Below are 22,054 nucleotides of genomic sequence, written 5' to 3'. Positions count from 1 at the left end.
GTGGTATATATACACAATGGAATACTATGCAGCCATCAAAAGAAATGAAATCTTGCCATTTGCGACGACGTGGATGGAACTAGAGGGTATCATGCTTAGCGAAATAAGTCAATCGGAGAAAGACAACTATCATAAGATCTCCCTGATGTGAGGGAGAGGAGATGCAACATGGGGGGTTGAGGGGGTAGGAGAAGAGTAAATGAAACAAGATGGGATTGGGAGGGAGACAAACCATAAGTGACTCTTAATCTCACAAAACAAACTGAGGGTTGATGGGGGGAAGGGGTTGGGAGAGGGGGTGGGGTTATGGATATTGGGGAGGGTATGTGCTATGGTGAGTGTTGTGAAGTGTGTAAACCTGGCGATTCGCAGACCTGTACCCCTGGGGATAAAAATATATGTTTATAAAGCTGTAAAAAAAAAAAAAAAAAAAAAAAGAAAAAAGAAAGGATGAATACCCAAGTTTTGTAGCAACATGGACGGGACTGGAAGAGATTATGCAGAGTGAAATAAGTCAAGCAGAGAGAGTCAATTATCATATGGTTTCACTTATTTGTGTTGCATAACAAATAACATGGAGGACAAGGGGAGATGGAGAGGAGAAGGGAGTTGAGGGAAATTGGAAGGGGAGGTGAACCATGAGAGACTATGGACTCTGAAAAACGATCTGAGAATTTTGAAGGGGTGGGGTGTGGGAGTTTGGGGCACCAGGTGGTGGGTATTGTAGAGGGCACGGATTGCATGGAGCACTGGGTGTGGTGCAAAAATAATGAATATTGTTATGCTGAAAAAATAAAAAAATTAAAAAAAAAAAGAAAAAAGAAAAATAATTGATAAGCTGGACTTCATTAAAATTAAAAACTTTGGCTTTGTGAAATACATCAAGAGAATGAGAAGACAATCTGCAGACTGGAAGAAAATACTTACAAAATAAATATCTGATAAAGAATGTTAGCCAAAATATACAAAGAACTTTTAAAATCCAGCAATAAGAAAACAAACCACTCAATTTTTAAAAATGGGCTTAAAGCCCTTAACAGAATCCTCACCAAAGAAGATATATGGATGGGGAAGGAAAATAAGCACTTGAAAAGATGCTGCACATCATATATCATTAGGGGAATGCAGATTAAAATGAGATACCGCTACACACCTATTAGAATGGACCACACCAAATGCTGGTGAGATGGTAGAGCAGCAGGAACTCTCATTTACTGCTGATGGGAATGCAAACTGGTACAGCCACTTGCAAGAGAGTTTAGTGGTTTCTTATAAAATTAAATATACCCTTACTGTATGCTCCAGCAAGAACACTCTTTGGTATAGCCAAAGGAGTTGAATACTCATGTCTACACAGAAACCTGCACATGGATGTTCATAATAATTTTATTCATAATTGCCCAAACTTAGAAGGAACAAAATGTCTTTCAGTGTGTGAATTGATAAACTGTGCTACATTCAGAAAATTAAATATTATTCAGTGCTAGAAATAAATGACTGATCAAGCCATGAGAAGAACACAGAGGAAGCTTACATGCCTATCACTAAGTGAAAGAAGCCAATCTGAAAACACTACATACTGTATGATTCCAACTACATGGTATTCTGGAAAATGTAAAACTATGGAGACAGTAAAATGATCAGTAGTTGCTAGGGGCTTGGGGGGGATAACATGGGGGAGGGATGAATAGGTAGAACACAGAGGATTTTTAGGGCAATGAAAATACTCTGTGTGACACTATAATGATGTGTACATCATTATGTATGTTTGGCCAAACCCATAGAATGTACAACACCAAGAGTGAACTGTAAGGTAAACTCTGGACTTTGGGTGATAATGACATGTCAATGTAGGTTCATCAGTCCTAACAAATGTACCACTCTGGTGTCCGGATGTGGATAATGGGGGATGGGAGGGAGGGCTGTGCATGTGTGGGGGCAGGAGGTATATGGGAAATCTCTGTACCTACCCCGAAATTCTGCTGTGAACTTTAAACTGCTCCAAAAACTTCATAGTCTGAATTTTAAGAATGGGAAAAGGACTTAAATAAGCATTTCTCCAAAGAGATATACAAATGGCCAATAAGCATACTAAAATTGTCAGAGAAATGCAAACAAAACCACAATGAAATATCACATTCTACATGCTTAGATGGTCACTGTGAAACCACCCCCCTGCCCACCACCACCACCGCAAACCACTAACAAGTGTTGGAGAAGAGGTGGAGAAATTGGAACCCTTGTATACTGTGGATGAGAAGGTAAAATGGTGTGACCCCTGTGGGAAATAAAATGGTGGTTCCTCAGTTAATTAAAAATAGAATTACCATCTGCTCCAGAAATTCCACTTCTGGGTATTTATTCAAAGGAAACAAAACCATTATCTTAAAAAGCTACCCGTACCATGTTCACTGCGGCATTATTTCTAATAACCAAGAAGTAGAAACAACCTAAATGTCCATCGACAGACAAATGGGTAAACAAAAGATAGTATACACACACCATGAAATATTACTTGGCATTCAAAAAGAAGGAAATCCTACAAATGTGATAGCGTGAATGAGCTAGAAGTACATTCTGTTAAGTGCAATCAGCTACTCAGAAAGACAAATGCTATAGGATTGCATTTACAAGAGGCATCCTCTGAAAAAAACGAGGCAAACTCATATTTCTGTGTTCCCTCTAAAATGATCCGATGAGCCACAGAGATAGAAAAACAGAGCTGGTCACCAGAAAGGGGAAAGGACTATTATTTATGAAGGAATGTACCAAAAATTAAGGACAAACAACAAGGGTGAGTGCGGTACTCCAAGGGTAGGCCTTGTGGGGAGCGATGAAAGGTATGGGCGGAAGGGCTTCCAGAGAGAGCAGAGAGGGCAGCTCTTTGGAGAGGACCATCAGATAGGAACTGTGGCTCTGGCAGCTAACCCTACAGGGACCCAGCAGGTAGACAGCTGGAGGATAACTCCCCCACCCCTCTCCCCCTGTTTTGGCTTGGACTGCATGTCTACGCCCCTATTGACTGATTTCAGTCAGATGAAGGAGGCAAGGGGAGCCCATGGCTGCTATCTGTATGGGGACCCAGGTCAGGAAGGGTGGAGCCTGGATTTGGACCTGGAGAGCCCAGTGGACAATCCTGCCCAGCTTACCATACGTGCTTCTCCTGGATTTTCCTTGGTGCCTCTTTTGCTGAACGTGACTTTTGAGTCCTTCATCCTCAAGATGTGGACAAGCCTGTCTGTCTGAAATGACCAGCTTATGGCCTGGAGGATACCACCACCCCACCATGGATGGGAGCCATGGCCGAATGTTTGACTTGGGTACAAAGACTGAAGCAAAGTATGGGGAGCTCAAGTGAGTGATTGCCTGGGCAGTGTTTATTTAATAAACACAGGCAGACGTGGCTTGACCAGGACGGTGTGCTAAGCCAAGGCCAAGATGAAAGCTGGCCTGCTCCAAGAATTCGCTAGAACCTACTTTGGCCCCAGAGAGCACAGACACTGGTACACGTACTTCCATCCAGAGGATCTCTTATACTGCACACCAGGTTTCTTCTCAGGAGTTTCAGAGAGTGCATTAAATCTCTCTCTGGCTTGACCCGAGCTGCTCAAATACCTGTCCCTTGAGCTTGAAATATCAAGTGTGTGCTCGTGGATGCAGAAGCCCATTCCAAAGTCACCTTCACTCACTGGTATGGAGACCTTGGACCAGGAAAGATCTGGCTGAGGAACTGAGGGTCACTGAAGCCTGATGATGTTTGGAAGTTGAAAATGCCCGCTTGTTGCAAAGAGGGCATGCGTCGTTCCATCCAGATGGTTCCCGAAGGCTTCTGGGAGGAAGGAGCCTCCCTCGGCTTCCCTAAGCCTGATCAGGGAGTAATGATCATATAAGGAGCTCGCAAAGTTAAAAGCAGAGGCTGACGCTACCCTAGTTTCTACTCTCTCTCCCCTGAAATCAGGGAATGACATATGCTTTACAGCTTTGCTGTGTCTCCTGGGTTCTGGAAGGGTGGGTGATAAAGTGCCTGAAGAAAAATTGGCTTGTTTGTGGGGAGTTAGGACAAGCATTCTGCAAACCCTAACCGGATTTCCCCGCAAGAATTCAAAACGGTAAAGTACTAGGGTGTAGTGAAGATGAAACACGATAATGGATATAAAGAACAGGTTACAACGCCTCAGACACTGTGCATTCGAGAAACGGTTGCTGTGCTTGAGAAGGTCAGGCTGAAATTCTGGAGTGTGAAAAGAACGGCTCCCACAACAACTCTTTGATTCCCTAATCCCTGACCTCAGGGATCGTCACCTTTATCATCTAGAACCAGAAATTAGTGATGCCTTTTTGGTCTTCTCTAGAGTCGGCTGAGGTTTCCAAGGAATCCAATGCTCTATTCACTAGCCTTACTTTAACAAACACTTCAACAATGGGTCAGATTTAATCTGGAACATGTAGTTAGTGGGAAAGGAGAATTGATTTGTAGATTGGCGAAACATACATACAATTAAAAAACAGAAAGATCTTCACATTGACAAAGGGTGGAATAAGCATTGAAAATGGACACAAGTGTCCACTGGAACTGGATACCAATTGCTTCTCTTCCTATGTAAGTGGCAACAAACCCTATAACAAATGCTATGTCTAACAGGCCATAGTACTCGTACTGCTGTGCTCTCCATCTGATACTGGGAAGACAATTCATTTCAAAAGCTTAATGGATGCAAAGGGCTTTGAAGGCAAAGCGGTCTCATATGTCACTAAGCTGTCTTTTGTTTTCAGGGATAGCAAGGCTGCCACAGTGGAAGGGAGCTCTCTTCTCGCCTATGTGAGTTTCCCCTGCCAAGCTACCGGCTTCTAATACAACGCACAATACTCTTCTGTTTCGAGATGACACACTCTTTTCAGGAACTTTTTTCTTTTAATGATCTACTTAGGTGCTATGAGGCTGATTCACTCGTCTCTTCCATGTAAGGGATGCTGAGACTCCGATATAATATAGCTCCACTTACCAAATAAGTTGGAGGATAAAACTGCAACATGCAACATGTATTTCGATTTTTCAATCTATGGGAGATTTCAGTTTCAATGAGATAGCTCAGCGTTTCCAACTGATTCCGGGGCAGACATGTTACCTTGGGCCCAGCATGTGAGAACATGGACTGCGTTATTTAGGGAATGGGAAGACATTCTGCAAATGAGTTTCTTAACACACAGTATTCCTCCCTTGCTTATTATAACCTGATTTTCTGAAGGTCATGTCCTCTCAATTGTCCTACATATGCTTCCTCATCTGCTGCAGAAAAAGCTCAGACCTCAAAAGCTTAAAGTCTTCAGGAAGTACAATCCTGAACCTGCAGAGGATCTCTCTCAGCCTTTCCCATCACTTGAGAGGGAGAGACTTCATGAGGATTAAAGAGGCTGGAACAGTCCCCGAGCAGCGGACAAAGCTGCCAGGTGGCCCTCCAGCTCAGGAGGACAAAGATGCAGCTGGTGGTTGAAGAAGCTTGGAGGCCTGGGTTTGCAATGTGTTGCTATCTGCACTCACAAAGCCTCTGGCTTCCAGATTCTAACATAATGGCTCTACGAGATGGATTAAGTGACAGGGGCATGGAATCGCTTGGGTGGTGTTCCAGAGGGCAGAGGGGTCGCAGAGGTGGTTGTACAGCGATGTCAGAAACCAAGAGACCCAAATGAATCCAATGGACACCACGGGAGGCCACCAGTCAGATCCTGCAACCTGCTGTCCAGTGTGAGGTGTGGGTTTGGCCAGTGTGTTAGGTCTCCCCTGGAGCAGTATGATTGTGTCAAGTGTCTGTGTCATCAGGTCTCAGTCAATGGAGAAGTGGGAGGGCATCACCTCCCCAGTATTTTCTCGTGATAGTGTTACTTCTACCTACTGAAACCCCAGGGAAATGGGGTCGTGCTAAAATAGGAGCCCCACAGACATGCGCAGATCATTTACCCTGCAAGCCAAAGGCTCTTGGGTCATCAAAGGGAATTAAAGGATTCAATTGGTGTCTTAGGACATAGGATTCTCTTACTTATAAGAGAAGAATGCTTATGCAATTCTCAAGAGTCTAGAAATCAGTGAGAAACATTTATCTAAGCTACCTTTATTTCCTCTTGCTGCAGGTGTATCCTTATGAAAGATGTTTGGATTCATGAAAGCTTTAAATGTCTCAGGCCCGAAAAAATCTGTGTCAGATAGATAAATTCTCTGTGTCAGAGTGAGTCCATTTCCTGTGTGTTTCCACCCACATCACTGCTCCCCTAACGCCGCCTCAGAATGGTCTGCATTTTCCTTTGAGAACAGTGTCCAGAAATGCCCACTTAGATGCTATCTGTTGGTTGCTGCCCTCCATTGTCATGCGCCTGGTAAATCATAGGGACAGAAGGGGGGGGGTACCATTCTAAACGAAATATTGCAATGTGTGTGGATCGCTTTGAACATCGTCTCTGTTTTCAAGATCTATTTAAGGAGGGGGTGGGTTGGAGAATCTCTTCTATTTTTTTGAGAGCTTTCCCTTCAACCCAGAACTGCAGGTCTTACAGTCCAGTTGTTTTTACAAGTGTGTGTGAAACCATGTTGAGGACGCCCTGACCCCCCAGCCTCTCACGCAGGGAACCTCAGTGCTGGGCGCTGCTAAGAGTTACCCTAGTGGGCAGCCACAGCACAGGGATGCCACGACGACTGTTCAGGATGACAGGACAGACACCACCTGGAAGTCACAGACGCTGGGCATCTATGCAGATGACCAGATTTGTCATGTCTGCACAAATTACCTTTGTTCTGTACGGGGTGACTGGAGGCTATAGGAAGCTCCTGAGCCCAGGTCCACCTGGAGTTGGCCAGGGTTGCCCGAGGAACAACTTTCTGACCCTGACCATCATCAGCCTGCTACCCAGGAAGAGAGGAAGTCTAGTTCCCGGCCAGGGCAGTCAAGGACAGCCATCCTTTAGTTACTTACTTCTTCCACCAAGCCCAGGATTTAGAGTGGAGCTACCTGCCACTAACGTACTGACCCTTATTTGTGTCAATATGACATAACCAAGATGTGATACTTGTGGGTGATACAGCGAGTGACAGGTGTACATCTAATTGTGTTGATAATCTGTGATTAAAATACATACTGTGATGGGGCGCCTGGGTGGCTCAGTGGGTTAAGCCGCTGCCTTCAGCTCAGGTCATGATCTCAGGGTCCTGGGATCGAGTCCCACATCGGGCTCTCTGCTCAGCAGGGAGCCTGCTTCCCTCTCTCTCTCTCTCTCTGCCTGCCTCTCTGTCTACTTGTGAATCTCTCTCTGTCAAATAAACAAATAAAATCTTTAAAAAAAAATACATACTGTGATTAAAATTCTCTGTAATGATTTCTGGCGTATCAGAAAGTGATACGATCTCATGAATGTCATGTTGTCTCTAAGACATATATACATATGCATACATTATACACATGTAAATACCTACATATTTGGATATACGTGTGTGTGTGTGTGTATTGTTTAAAAGTTTGAGTAGCTAAGTCTGGGTGAGTGCCTGTGAATTAAATGGCTATAAATCTATCACTTCTATGACGAATCACTGAGGTATTCTTTAGCAGTGAACATAGTTTTTCACGTAATTTTATTATATCTTTTAAAGATAGCGTTAGCATTAATTAAATAGATCCACAGGTAAAACGTATTCTATGGGAGTATTTTTGACATCTTTGTTTATTAAACTTGGCAGACATTAAGTTAGTATTTTCATTTGAATAAACCCCCTCAGTATGCCCCACAACTTAAAATATATTCTAAAGATAAAGCACTTTGGGACTCCATGCTATCCTGATAACTCATCACCACACTGAATGCTACAGCATTTCATAAAGTTATTTTTTAAATACAAGTACGACTCTCGACCTTGACTGTGGTTTCCATGCTCACTTCCGGTTCCGTCCAGGCTTCCGCAGACTTGGTACTCCCCTCCGTCGGTCTCTACCGGCAATAGCACTTGGTGTTCAGAGAGCACCGTTTGGAACAGTCCAAAGTAGACGTGGGCAGACATGACTCACAGCCCCTCCCAACGTCTGCGAGGAAGAAGCTCACAGACTCTCTGGAAGGTGACCCTGAGACCCTGTGCAGCCACAGACCAAAGGCAACAGCAGGATAGAAAAAGAGTCAAGATGTCGCATCCGGCGATAAAAGGGCTTTACCGGAAGCCTGGGTTTCAGGCACACTGAGGGTCTAGTACAGCCCCGATGAGGATATCCCCGCTACACTGTCTTTGAACATTAAAGTGGGGTCTCTGCATAGTCATCTTTGAAGGTAGCCGGGATGACCGTGAGGCTCCGTCTGCCCACCCTTGACCAGATACAGCATGAGCCGGGAGGAGGGCCCCACGAAGAGGAAACTGTGGAATGAACAGGCACTTTTTTTTTTTTTTAATCATCCTGTTGGCATTTAATGCACTATCACCATCCCGTACATTGCTGGTCCTGTGGGTACTGCTTCTGGTATTTTCTCGACCACCCTTGTCAGCTGGGCAGTCATCAAGCAGCGTGCATTCCACGACCACCCAGAAACCAGCATCTCGCCGAGTCTCCTTTCCCCACAAGTTCAAACAACGGATAGTTTAAATTACGTTGAACCTTTAATTACAGATACTTTTCCCCTCCACATTGGAAAGCTGGGGTTTCCTCTTTTTTTTCTTCTTTTTTTTTTTTTTGCATTAAGGCTGTCAGGATGGTGAAGTGAAACCGTGTGTCTTTCCCTATATACATATCTACACTCGAGTCTCTTCTTTATTAATAGAAGGTGTTTTGCTGGTGGTCCTAACCCAAATCTGCACTGGATTCCAGGTCATAACACAGTTTCGGGGGAGGACAGTGGCAGGAAAAGCTGGAGCTTGATATCTGTCTACGTGTAACTCAGAAATAGATTAATAATCATGAGGGAGAGAAGAAGAGGACTTCGCTGTCACCCTGCTCCATCTACCAAACACATGAGCTCCACGCTCTCTGCGGTCTTAAAGTGCAATTACTCTTGAGAAGGCGTCCCGGCGGCCTGGGATCCCACTGGCCAGAGTTCAAAGCAGAAACTTCAAAAAGGGTTGCTTAGGACTCAGGCTGGGAGGGAGGGGGGCCTGGCAGCAGAATGGGAGCCACAGTTCTGGAGCACTCAAGTGCATCATGAGAAGGAGTGCCCTTTCTTTTCTTCTTCTCTCTCTCTCTCTCTCTTTTTTTTTTTTTTTTGGTAAAGAAATTTGTCCATTGTAAGGAATCCTGGCTTGGAAAAAGATTGCTTTTTAAGAAACATCTATCTGAGGACATTCCAGTGCAGGAGAGTCAAAAGGCCAGTGAGCCCAGCGAGAAGCAGGGAACAAGTGCTCCTCTCGGGCGCCCAGCTCCCGTACTGGTGACCCCGGAGGTCCTCAGAGAAGTCGTCAGCTCTGGGTGCAGAGGACGCACACTGAACTAAGGGCATCTGGTAGGAGGTGGCTCTCTTCTCGGGCCTGTCCGGACTGGACCCATCGCTGGGCCTCTGGCCATTGAACAGCAGATAGTGGCCGCGGGCATCCTGCTCCATTTTGAAGATCTCATATTCGGTGTGAGGTAGTTTGATCCCCAGTGCCACGCAGCCGTTGGTGTGTGTCACGTCCTGCTGGACGCCCACCTGCCAGGAGCCCTCGGCCCCGCACTCATTCCCGTTGAAAACGTTGAGAAGCGAGGCAGTGGCCGCGTCCATGGGGGTGACCTTCATGTGGTTCACTGCGAAGGAGAGAGGACAGGTCGGTGACACCAAGCCGGGCACGGCATGTGGTACAGAAAGCACTCTAGCCCTAAACCCAGTCCCTCGCGGCCACCCACTGGTTGCAGCCTTGAAGAGCAGCTCCCACCCCAGTCGGGAGAGTTCCACATGTGAATGTGACCGCCGCTGTTAACGTGAACTCAAACTGTCATGCAGAGTGTCTCCCAGGACTTGCCTTTGGTGTCACTGCGTCTTTGGGACTGACACAATATTCAACGCAAACTGGAATTCTGTTTTCATGAAAAGGGCTTTGAGGTTTTTAAATACTTTTGGTGTTGAATGCCTATCCTAGCTGGGAGCCTTGCAAATTCATACTGGCCCACAGATCAGGCATCTAAAATGAATGAGGCTGCAAGCAAGAAAAATATGCGTGAATGTATGAAACAGAAATCCCAGCACTTAGAGAGGGCTATTTCTGAAGGACCCTAGGGGAATTTATCTTATGTGCACCACGGCAGCTTCGGGGTGGAACCTGGCCAAGGTGGCTGTTTTCTTGGCTGCATTTAGCAAAGGTCCACCCTTCCTGGAGAAAACCTTCCTTCCTAGGTGGGGGATTAAGAAGGCCTAAGTCTTATCAGGTTGGCAGAAATACTTCCTATTAAATAGACGGAACCATGGAATGCTACCCTAGGAGGGGTCACACGCAGTACATGGGCCACGTCTCTGTTACTTGTCTGTGATATGACTGCCACCAGCTTGAAAAGATGTATAAGTGCAGAAAGAAATTCTAGAAAGAGAGGCTGCGAGACCTCCCTTGCTGATAACAGCCTGGTGAATTTCACCCCTTATGTTCCTCGCTTAAGTAATCATTACAAACCCCAAACCTCCCACTTCCAGGCACAGGACAACTTTCAGGTGCATGACAGACACAGCGATAAGTATGATGCTATCACAGGGGCAGCTCAAAAGCAGCCTGAGCGGTGTACAAAAAAGGAAATGGGTAGGGGCGCCTGGGCGGCTCAGTCAGTTAAGCATCTACCTTTGGCTCAGGTCCTGATCCCAGGACCTGACACGGGGGATCAAGCGCCGAGTTGGGCTCCCTGCTCAGCGGGAAGCCTGCTTCTCCCTCTCCCCAACCCCCAACTTGTGTTCTCTCTTTAAAAAAAAAAAAAAAAAAAAAAGGCAATGTGCAGACGTGAGGCTTCATTCCTAGTCATGTCCTCCCTGGCCACGTCTGACACCGTGCAGAGCCGTGTGGGCCCTTCCGAACTGTGGCCCACGGGCTGAGCCACCCCTGCCGGCCCCATTATGAACAGAGGGGAACCTCGGAAGCTGATGTGAATGATCACCTTGAAGCAGAAAGGACTCCCTAATTTCTCCCCCAACATCTGTCCCAGAAAAAAAAGAAAGGCCCTTTCTCTCAGGCTCTGCCTGAACACAAAGGTCCCCAAACCGCTCAGTTCCTCACCGGCTGGGCTGTGACTTTGCGAGTCGCGGCAGGAGCCCTACCTTTGAACACGAACTCCGTTCCTCCCATGACCCTGGAGGAGTGCACCCCCCGGCTGTAGCGGCCCTTGGCATAGATGGTGAAGGTGGGGTGCTTGCAGACGGGGTCGGAGTAGTGGTAGTAATGCCCTTCCCAGGTGTTGTTGTTGTCGTGAAAGATGAAATGGCGCGTGAGGAACAGGACCTCGGGCCGCACCTCGCAGCGCTGGCTCACCCACTCGCCATGCAGGCCGACGGTCAGGTCGGCCTTGGGGGGCAGGAGGGGCGGGCGGTGTTCATCCGACCTGTGAATGATGCGGCAGGCGATGCAGGCGTGGTCGTGGTTCTGGGGATGAGAAACACACATGTGGAGAGATCTCAGTCATCGTGATTGGGCAGTGCACGCGTGCTGACTTCAAATGAGGCCCACAGTGGGACTGGAGGGGGTCCCGTCATTTGTCACCTGGGGACCCAGGAGGCACCTGGAGCTAGGCCCTCAGGCACGGAGGGGGTGAGATGGGGTGTGTGTGTGTGTGTAAGTGTAGGCTCACAAGTGCACATGTGTGTTTGGCTGACATCAGCCAAACTTACCTAAATATGTCAGCTGTGAAGTATACTCTCTTTAGAATCCTACCACATGTCCCAAATGCTTGACTTCAGCAAGGCTATAGGGTTACCACTGGGATGGGTACTAGGGACAAAATCTGAACAGTGTGGACAAGGAGGGTGGGGGGGAGCTGGAACCCGAGTGCGCCCTGTTGGGAAGCTAAAATGGGACAGTGGCTGAGGGAAAGAATTCCAATACGATGCAGCAATTCCTCCTCTGGTTTATGTCCAAAGGACACCAGAGTCTTGAAGAGACAGCCACGCATCCATGTTCCTAGCAGTGCAGTCACAGGGCCAAATGATGAAAACCACCCAGTATATGTCAACAGGTGAATGGAGACATAAGATGTGGTCCACACCTACAATGAAAGATTATTCAATCTGGAAGAAGGAAAGAAATTCTGACCCAGGCCGTAACACAGATGAACCCCGATGACAGGATGTGAAGTGATATAAGCCAGATACCAAAGGACAAATACTGTACGATCCCATCCCTCTTCTATGAGCCACCCAGAGTGATCAAATTCAGAGAGAGAGAGAGAGAGTAGAATCATGGTGGCCAGGGGCTGGGGGAGGGGAGATGGGGAGCTCGTGTTTAATGGGGACACAGCTTCAGGTCAGGAAGATGAAAAAAGGTCTGTGGGTGGATGGGGGAGACAGTCGCACAACGGTGTGAATGTTCTTAATGCTGCGGGACTGGACCCGTCTAATAGCTAAGATGGAAATGTTATGCGTCTTTTACAGATTTTTTTTTTCCACTTTTAAAAACAATTAGGAGACACGTGAAACTTAAAAAAAAAGGCCAAGCTTTTTTTGCTGGGATGACAAAGGGAGCTGTGTAGTAAAGCAGGGGTCCTTTCAAAGGAGGGCCGTAAGGAGGCGGCCGGCAAGTGGGCAGGAGCAGAGGCCTCTGTGAAGGCAGCCTGCACACCTCGAGACCGGCCTTGAGGCCTGATGGTTTATGGTCTCTTCACTTGCTCCCTGCTCTATAGCTTTAAGCCGTTTCACTAGATCAAGATAACTGCAGCTCTGCCTTCCAGGGGCTGCCTCCCTGAGTGTCTGCTTCAGAACACTCCCCCAGCCTCCCGACGATGGCTGTCTGTCCACAGCAGTGGCCGAGAAACCATCCCAAGCAGCAGAGGTGGCCGGAGACTGCCAGCCACGTAAACGCTGTTTGCCCAGCAGGCGTGGGGCTCCCCTTCGAATGCCACAGTCCAGAGGGTAGGACAGCTGTGTTCTGGGCCCGACCTTCCATGGCCTGTTTGATAGGAGCCACAGGACACCTGTGGGCTGTGGGCTTCCTGCCCCTGGACGTGGGGGCCCACGTCTCTGGTACCCTCCCTCCCACACCAGCTGTGCTAAAGCTGACAGGGCTAACAGAAGCACGAGGCAAATCTGATCTGTGCAGTGGCAGGAGGGTCACCATTGCAGCCAACTGTTGGGGGAAACAGCTCGTGGACACTGGCCTTGGGCTCCCCCAGCCATGGGATCCATGGTATGGGGCAGCTCACTGGTGTGGTCTCAGGCCTAACAAAAGGCACTGACAGGAATGCCCAGGAGGGCATACCCATGCCTCCCAGAGTCAAAAATCCAGATTTCAAAGGCCTTTTCTTGTCCAGCAGTGACTCAAGGTGTCGTTGCAGTTGTCTAGTTAGGTGCCTGGAGATCTCAGAGAGTGGGAGAGCAGGACAGTGGGAGAGGGCTCTTGGCCGTCATGCCTCCACAGATCTCTGCGGAGATCTCAATGCTCACTAACAATGCTCTTTCGTGTCATTCCCCACAAATGGGTTTGCTATCTGTAGTTCGGGGATTGCCTGATTATTTCTTTCAAGCATTTTATTTATTTGACAGAGACAGAGATAGCAAGAAAGGGAACACAAGCAGGGGGGGTGGAAGAGGGGTGAATGCTGAGCAGGGAGCTTGATGCGGGGCTCGATCCCAGGACCCTGGGATCATGACCTGAGAGAAGGCAGACGCTTAATGACTGCCACACCCAGGTGCCCCAGTAGTTTGGGGATTTAAAAACATCACTTGTGACCACTTCATTTCTGGCCATTCTGAGATAGGAGTCTCATTTCCTGACAGAATTTGGCTCCTCAAATACCAGTATCAGTTTGGGAACCTCAGAAAGCTTCTTGGATAGGGCAGAGGGGGTGGGGGAATAGGGGTCTTCTCACAAGAGCTTCTGCCCCCAGCATAACACCAGGGATCAAGCGCTCTTCCGTCAGAACCAGAACAGGCTCGGTGACAGGAGGTGGGCACAGCCCTCGGACCCAGGCTCTCTCAGAAAGGTGCCATGGTAGCATGTGGCGTTCACGTGGTGCTCTTAAGAACAACGGCACAGAGGTCTGACTTCGGAGATGGGGACCTGGCTGAAGCATTTCTGTTCGTCAGCAGAGAAAAGCCACAGGCAAGGGAAGCTTGCCATCCATCAGCTGGGTCTATGAAAATTTAGGGATGGAGTGGTATGGAGTGGGAGGAATCTGGCCCTTAGCTACTAGTCTTGCCAAATTCCTACTTTTTTTATTATGGTAAAATATACATGACGTAAAACTTAACATTTTAACCATTTTAAGGACAATCACACATTATGCAACCATTACCACGGTCCATTTCTAGAACTTTCTCATCTCCCCAAATTGAAACTCTGTACCCAATAGACACCAATTCCCCATTCTTTCAATACCAGTCCTTGGCAACCACCATTCTACTTTCTGTCTTTATAGATCTGTCTACCCTAGGTACCTCACAAATGTGAAAGCACAAAGAATCTGTCCTTTTTGTGACTGGCTTAGTTCACTAAGCATAATGTCCTCAAGGTTTGCCCATGTTGTAGCACATGTTAGAATCTCCTTTCGTTTTAAGGCTGAATAGGAAGAGTTCGATGTATGTATGTACCACGTTTTATTTATCCATTCATCCACTGATGAACATTCCATTTTTTGACTACTGTGAATAACGATGCGATGAGCACAGGTATACAATCTATTTAGAGACCCCACTTTCAGTTCTGTTGGGCATCCATTCAGAAGTGAAGTTTCTGGATCATACCATAATCCCACGTGTAACTTTTGGAAGAACCACCACCATATTGTTTTTCCAAAGCAGCTGCACCATTTTACATTCCCACCCCCAGGGCACAAGGGTTCCCATATCTCCACATCCTTGCACACAACTATTTTTTTTCTCTTTCTGATAATAGCCAATCAAATGGGTATGGTGTGGTATCACACTGTAGTTTTTATTTGCATTTCCCTAATGATTAGTGATCTTGAACATCTTTTCATGTGCTTAACGGCCTACCTGTAGATCTTCTTTAGAGACATGTTCATTCAAGTCCTTTGCCCATTTTGTAATAGGGTTGTTTTTCTTGTTACTATTGAACTGACCTGTCGTAACAACTCTTGAGTAGCCATTAAGAAACCAAGATGTCATAAACATGGGTGGGATTTTTGGCCTCTCTGTGCATACTGTCACCAAGCAGACAGTTTTAGCCATGGTTAGATAAGGGGGAAACCTCTCTATTGTATGGACAGATTTTTTTAAAAAATCTAATTTGTGCTCTTCATTCCCACCATCCTTGGCTTGAATAAAACTTGAAAGACCTATAGGAACAATTACGTGGAAGCAGAAATTAAGGCCTATATTCTGGCTCTAAATTTTCTCTTCTTCCAGATGCTTTTCTTAAAACAGCAGCTTTCTGGGGCACCTGGGTGGCTCAGTTGGTTAAGCTTCTGTCTTTGGCTTGGGTCATGAGCCCAGAGTCCTGGGATCGAGCCCCACATTGGGCTCCCTGCTCAACAGGGAGTCTGCTTCTCCCTCTGCCTGCCGCTCCCCCTGCTTGTGTTCTCTCTCTCAAATAAAATCTTTTTTTTTTAAGGTTTTATTTATTTATATGACAGACAGATCACAAGTAGGCAGAGAGGCAGGCAGAGAGAGGGGGAAGCAGGCTCCCTGCTGAGCAGAGAGCCCAATGCGGGGCTCGATCCCAGGACCCTGGGATCATGACCTGAGTCGAAGGTAGAGGCTTTAACCCACTGAGCCACACAGGTGCCCCTCTCAGATAAAAATCTTAAATAAATAAATAAATAAATAGATAGATAGATAGATAGTAGCTTTTCAAAAAGAATAAATGGGAAGAGTTTCCTGACATGAAGAGTGATGTGTACTTTGAAATATCATTTGCTTTATGAAATTCCTCTCTTTTAAGGTCCGTGCTCTGATACTGGTTCTCCTCTGAGAAGCTATACTTTTGTAGGCTCTCCCACTGGGCTTCTACCTCCCTCCCTCCTTTGGGATCTTAGAATGGGCTACTTTAAAGTTAGGGTTTCTGGACACAGAAGATCCGAAGGTTAAAGCAGCAGGACCAGAATGTGTTTCTTTGTTGCTACTCTTCACACCAACTATAAAAAGCTTTAATTTTGAAGGAGGAGGGGAGAAAAAAAAGTCCCCATGGAATTAATTTCCTAAAAGAAGATAATCAAACTTATTCAAAAAATGACAATCGGGACGCCTGGGTGGCTCAGTTGGTTAACAGCTGCCTTCGGCTCAGGTCACGATCCCAGCGTCCTGGGATCGAGTCCCGCATCAGGCTCCTTGCTCAGCAGGGAGCCTGCTTCTCCCTCTGCCTCTGCCTGCCATTCTGTCTGCCTGTGCTCGCTCTCTCTCCCTCTCTCTCTGACAAATAAATAAAATCTTAAAAAAATGACAATCAACCTTCAACTTCATAAGTGTGCAATGTTCTAGCAAAGAGTGGGGTTTTGCCCACTCTGCATTCCAATTCCTGTCCAACTCCCTACCCACAGCTTGCACGTCCAGCACAATGAGTCTGAGCAAGTTCAAGTACACCATCCCCTTAGCTTTACAACCTCTCGAAGAGACCATGGGTACACTTTACAGATGAGGCCACCAAGGCACAGAGAGATAGAATAACATGGCCCAGATAAGTTTACAAGCCAAAAGTAGAGTCTGGAACATACTCTGGTCTTGGGGCTTGCTGAGTGCTATCCTCTGGCCCCAGGCTGCCTCTCAGGCTGAGAACAGATGTCTATCAAGGACTCTGGTCCCTAGAAAAGGTCTTCTCTGGCTGATGACTGATAGGGATTCTCCAGGCTCTCTCCTGTTCCCTGCCAACATTTATTTCTGGAGAGATGGTTCACCAACAACATTTGCTGACAGTATCCACTTGTTTCCAGCCTCTTCCCAGAACGGAAGAAATTACTTGATATCATCTTGCAGTGAACTGATCAACTAGAGAAGCAGGATGAATAAAACATTTCTTGGGCTAAAAGTTTTGCCCAAGGAGGAGGAGAAATGGGAACAGATGATGGAAACTTCCTTTCACAGTTTCCTTCCACGGGATCAAAAACACATTCATGTTTCTCAGGAAGAGACCTGCCAATGACTGAAGCTAAAAGCTTTTTTTTTTTTTTACAACAGCAATTCTCTATGCATTTGATTGCATTTCTACTGTAGGTATTTCTACACACATAGCCTTCCTGGAGCCTCTCTATTTCACTGGAGAAGAATTTCTCCAAGCTCTTGGAGGCCAAGACCAGAGTACTCTCCCATGACATTTGGGGGAGTGTGGCAGACTGATTGCTAGAATGTCGTCACTGACTCTTTAACAGTATGAACAGAGTAGGCAGCAGTCATCGCAAATGATGAAAGCTGATGGCCTTGTGGAAGGGGCCTCCTGGGGTGCATTTCAGATCTGGGGTCACAGGAATTCATGAACCTGGGCTCATTTTGACCACCTCGATGGGTCACGATGATTCCACTTTCAGGAGGATGTGGAACAGCCATGGTCACGCCTGTTGTGTCTCTCCAACAGTGGCTTTAGGAGCTGGAGGGGGCTGTTAGTGGCCACGAAGGGGTGGGGGACGAAAGGAGAACGGAAGGACATAAGAAGTGTGAGCTGCCAATGTCTCAGGCTTCATATTTGTCTCCTCGCCGCTCAGTGAGACAAAAGTTAACCCAACACTGTCCTGGAGTTAAGGGGTACTTGGGGGCAGGGGAGGGGGCTCGCTGGGAGCAACCCTTCATTTTCTAAAAAGAGGTTTTCTAAGAAGTTTAGAAGCTAAGAAGTTAGCTCACAAAGGCCTTTCCAGTTTACAGAACATTAGGAAATCATCCAAAGATAAGTTTGCTTCCACCTTGCCTATATACACCCATCATGTTCAGACTCAACAGCCAGAAAGGGCCATGAGCAGCCAATTCTTTAAAACAAAGTTCCTCAAGAACGGTTTCGGAAAAAAATTTCTGATTGATGTTTTTACTTGATTGTGTCTTCCACTCCTGTCAATTTAAATTCATTTCAATAGTTAAAGTAGGCTCATTGTAATAATGACATTAAATCTACTGTAAATCCAGATACCCCCTTACCACCCCCCGCCCCCCGCCGAGGTCAGGCCCTCTTCCCCTCCTCCAAGCTCTCCCCAGTGCCGAGTCGGCCCCCCTGCACGCTAGAGGCCTACTCCAGACTGAACAGCTGACTTCCGGCACGCCCGGGGCTTACTCTCCGTCCTCTGGGCTCTCTTGCCTTTTAAGGGATGAACTGTTTACCACTTATCCTGTCCCTGACAACAAGTATTTCCTGGTCGGCCAACTCCTTAAATAAAGCAACCTCGCATGTCTGTTTATCTGCTGAAATGCTCTGGAGTCAAGAAATGTAACGAACTGTTTCTGCAAGGAAAGTAGACGCCAACAGCTGTGGGGAACAGAGATTGAAGGCACGATATTCACACTTTGGCCCAAATCAAAGGTCCACACAGGCAAGCCTTTCCAAATCAAGACCCCATCACCCAACCCCCATCGTCAGCTCTGACTTCTCCAACCACGTGCAACATTGGCTGCTCTGTAGTAAACACCCAGCCCTGGGGAGCAGGGCCACACTTTTCTTTAGGATTCCTCTTTGATGTGAGACGGGCTTTTGATTAGGTCATGACTCCTTGAATTCACTGGTCCTCTACCACCTCTTCTGTTCCCTGTCACCTCCACGAACCCCTTTCCTCTCCCTCCAGAGGCAGAAACAGAAAGCAGGCAAATTCTTCCACAACCACCTTCCCCGGCTCCTCCTGCCATTAGTTCTGTGATGCCCACTCACCCAGTCAGTCCCCCGCCCCAGGAGCCCACCAAGCACTCACCTGAGGAGCCCCTCCCTCACCCCGTCCTGTGGCAGAGCCAGCTCCTGGGCATGGGCAGAAAAGTGCACTGCCCGTGGCCACCTGATCCATGGTGCCTCAGATGTCCCTGATACAGAAAGTCTCGAGGTCCATCTGTATTTCTCACAGACTCTGAAAAGGCTCGGAAAGGCCAGCTCCCTCAAAAACGAACACTCGTTCTCAGTCTAGAGGTTTCTACAGAATTCAAGAGCGAAAGCACGGGAGTATCACATTCTTCATCTTTAGTGCTCAGCGACTCTTGAAAATACTTCGGTGCCTGTCTTCCCCAGAGGGCCTGTGGACGCGCTGGGGCAGAATGTTGGAGATGCATGGCTTGGGGAAGGCTGTCTGGTTTCAGACAACCTCTCTGATGTATGATGTTGTGGCTAAATCAGTGCAGGGTTTTGGAAAGAGACCAACTCCATTTGCTTACAAGTCTGATCCCGAGGCTCTTGGCATCCTCAACAACCCCGGTGATCATTTGCTTTTAATTACTATCTGATTCTACCACTGAAAGAATTCGGCTCGCTCACCCTTCAACGGCACGAAAAGCAGAGGGCGATGGCTGCCCTGATGGGAAACTCAGTTGAGGGAAACCATCTTCTTTGAGGGTTATTTTATGTGGTCTTGATTTTCCTAGTGAAGAGCAGCCAATTTCATCCTGGAAGAATCCTCCCAGCACACCTGATTCTCTTCAAACATGATGCATTTGCCAAAGGACTCTGAACCTCACAGCAAAGCTGTATAAAGCTTAGAAAAACAAGTTGATTTAAAGTTTCTATTTTTACATGGTGTCCCATTTCCAGAGGAGCTGAGATGAGTGGTTTCAAACTCAATTTAGCATTTAAACTAATTTTCAGCCAGGTCTCTATGGACCAGCAATTAGAGGAGGCAAAAAGTTCAAAGAGGCGGGTGGCAGGGGGGAGTGTGGTCTCTCCGGATGCATTCCCAGCCCTCCTCCTTCCCGTTCCCAGTTCCCAGCGGGCGAGGTGACCTGCCACTGGCCAGTGGGTGGGGAGCACCTGGGGCTCTGCCTGCGCTGAGTCCGGAAACGCACCAATGGCAAAGTCCGCTTCTTCCTTCTCAGAGCTGTCCTGTGGAGGGATCTAAAAACTTCCTGAGGACTCTGCGGCATGCTGTGGGCCAAGATGTTCAATGCCAGGGACAACAAGAGAAGAAGGGGCCCTTTCAGCTCCCAGAGCCATGCAGACCTCACTGGCCTTCGAAGGACGCCCGTGGCCATGCAGGCTGGCTACGGAAGCAGACGGCAGCACACACTGGCCCTGGACGGCCGCCTGGGTCCTTCTCCCAGCCCTGCCACAAGCTCTGGCGGTGGCCAGAGCTCCCCTCTGAGCCTCAGAGCCCTAGCTTCCAAAATCTATTTCCTTCTTGCACGATGACTCTGTTTGGACAATACAAGATCATGGCACAAAATGCAAAAGGTACAAAAAAGGCATACAGTGATGAGTTGCAGTCCAACTGTCCCCCAACTGTTCCCTTCCTCAAGGGCAACTGTCATGTTTCTCATGTGTCCTTCCAAAAATACTGCCTCCTTTGTAAGTTTACCTTATTCTTCTTATTAGTTTCACATGATGGTATCATACTGTTCATGCTATTCTAGATGATCTTCTTCTTCTTTTGTTTTGTATTTAACAGTATGCCCAAGGTTCTTTCTATCCTTAAAATTTCTTAAATCAGGGCCTCGGGCCTAGAGTTTAGAGGGTCTCCCTCTTAAGTATCTGGGTCAATGTCTTCACAGTTGCCTTAGTAGGGAGGGGAGGAGAAAATGGGAGGAGATGCTTCATGGTGAAGCATCATCAAACACCTGAAGACCCCTGGTCAATGTCATTGTCATTGTCATCCCTCCAGGAGACACCTGCCCAGAAGAGCTACCTACTCCAGGAGTGGGCAAGACAGGAACTTTGGTGAAGGGTCTTTTCCAGATGGCAGATAGCATTCAGCATGCTAATCCAGTTGATTCTTCTATTCTTACCACTTTATGGAAAAAAAAATCAAGGCTCCCAAAGGTCAGACGACGCCACTAGCACCTCGCAGCTGATGGCCACAGAAGAAGTGGACTCCAGGATTGGCTACCATCTCCAAAGTCCGCATTCTTGCCAGTTTATCCAGACAGTGTTTAAAAAAAAAAAAAAAAAGCATGTCTCCCACTTTTGTGTTTATAAAAATTCTAAGGCCAGCCTTACAACTATCATCCTTAGTCCTTATGCCAATGGTAATAACTCATGGTCAAGACATTTTCCCTCCAGGAACCACAAGTGTGTGCCTTTGCTCTCCCAACAGACAGGCTCTGTTCAGGGAGTTGACTGACAGCAGGAGAGATGCCTCCTACGGGTCTGGGGAGGGAGTGGGAGAGAATCTTCCAGAGCTGCAAGTCTTAGGAATACTGATTTTACTTATTGAGCCTGCTGACCGGGCAGCCACCGGAAGATCAGAGTGAGGGAACGGACGTAAGAAAAGAAAGGTATTACGGTTCGTCCTTTTTTCTTTTCAGTCCTAAAAAGAGCCTCCATGGGCGTCTACAGTTGAGGAAAAGGAATGTGAATCTGAGTGTGTGCAAAGGACTAATCCAAGGTCAGGTGTGGACAGGAGAGCAGCCAGACTCCAGCCCAGACAGCTCCGGGATGGTACCTGCCTCCTCCCTCAGACTGCCTCCTCCTTACTCAGTTCCCTGCCTCACTGCTCCTGCCTCTTGGCCCTTCGTTGCCTGTTAGTGTCTCTGCTGGAGGGCGAGCAGGCGCAGAAAGGACCGGACTGGCGTTCCTGGCTGACAGAAAGTTTCTGGATTATCTGTGGGCCATTTTTATTCATGACATTCTTACCTCCCATTACCAGAGATAATTTAAAAGTTGGCTAGACCGGACTCAGAGGAAGCCAAATGTTCAGACGAAGAACTCCTTTACCCTGCTGCTCTCTCGCACCAGAGATTTCGATCAAGAGAAGTGCTGTTCAGCTGCAGTGTTCAGCACCGACTCTGGACCATGTTTCCGTGTGGAAGCATCTCAGGATGGACGGGGAGCCCATGAGTCCTGTCTGCCCCTCCCCCAACAGACCATGCCCTT

At 47.4% G+C, this 22,054-nt stretch overlaps 1 protein-coding gene and 1 long non-coding RNA gene across 2 annotated transcripts in view; one reads left to right on the top strand and one right to left on the bottom strand.

Moving 5' to 3' along the window:
- The first annotated feature begins 1,860 nt into the window (after positions 1 to 1,860).
- LOC125082236 (uncharacterized) lies at positions 1,861 to 21,086 on the top strand. The gene is made up of 3 exons (XR_007121925.1): positions 1,861 to 1,895; positions 4,774 to 4,819; positions 20,844 to 21,086. It is a non-coding gene; the product is annotated as an uncharacterized LOC125082236 (long non-coding RNA).
- Positions 7,687 to 22,054, bottom strand: part of APCDD1 (APC down-regulated 1) — a 32,972-nt gene continuing 18,604 nt past the window's right edge. The window contains exons 4-5 of the mRNA XM_047697647.1: positions 11,230 to 11,551; positions 7,687 to 9,740 (exon numbers count right to left, since the gene is read on the bottom strand). Of these exons, the coding sequence (XP_047553603.1) occupies positions 9,289 to 9,740; positions 11,230 to 11,551 (774 nt within the window). The 3' untranslated portion in view covers positions 7,687 to 9,288. The remainder of the gene's footprint in view (positions 9,741 to 11,229; positions 11,552 to 22,054) is intronic.

Source organism: Lutra lutra, chromosome 12 (assembly GCF_902655055.1).
Source record: "Lutra lutra chromosome 12, mLutLut1.2, whole genome shotgun sequence".
Taxonomy (NCBI): Eukaryota; Metazoa; Chordata; class Mammalia; order Carnivora; family Mustelidae; genus Lutra; species Lutra lutra.
This window is presented reverse-complemented; position numbering and strand designations above follow the sequence as displayed.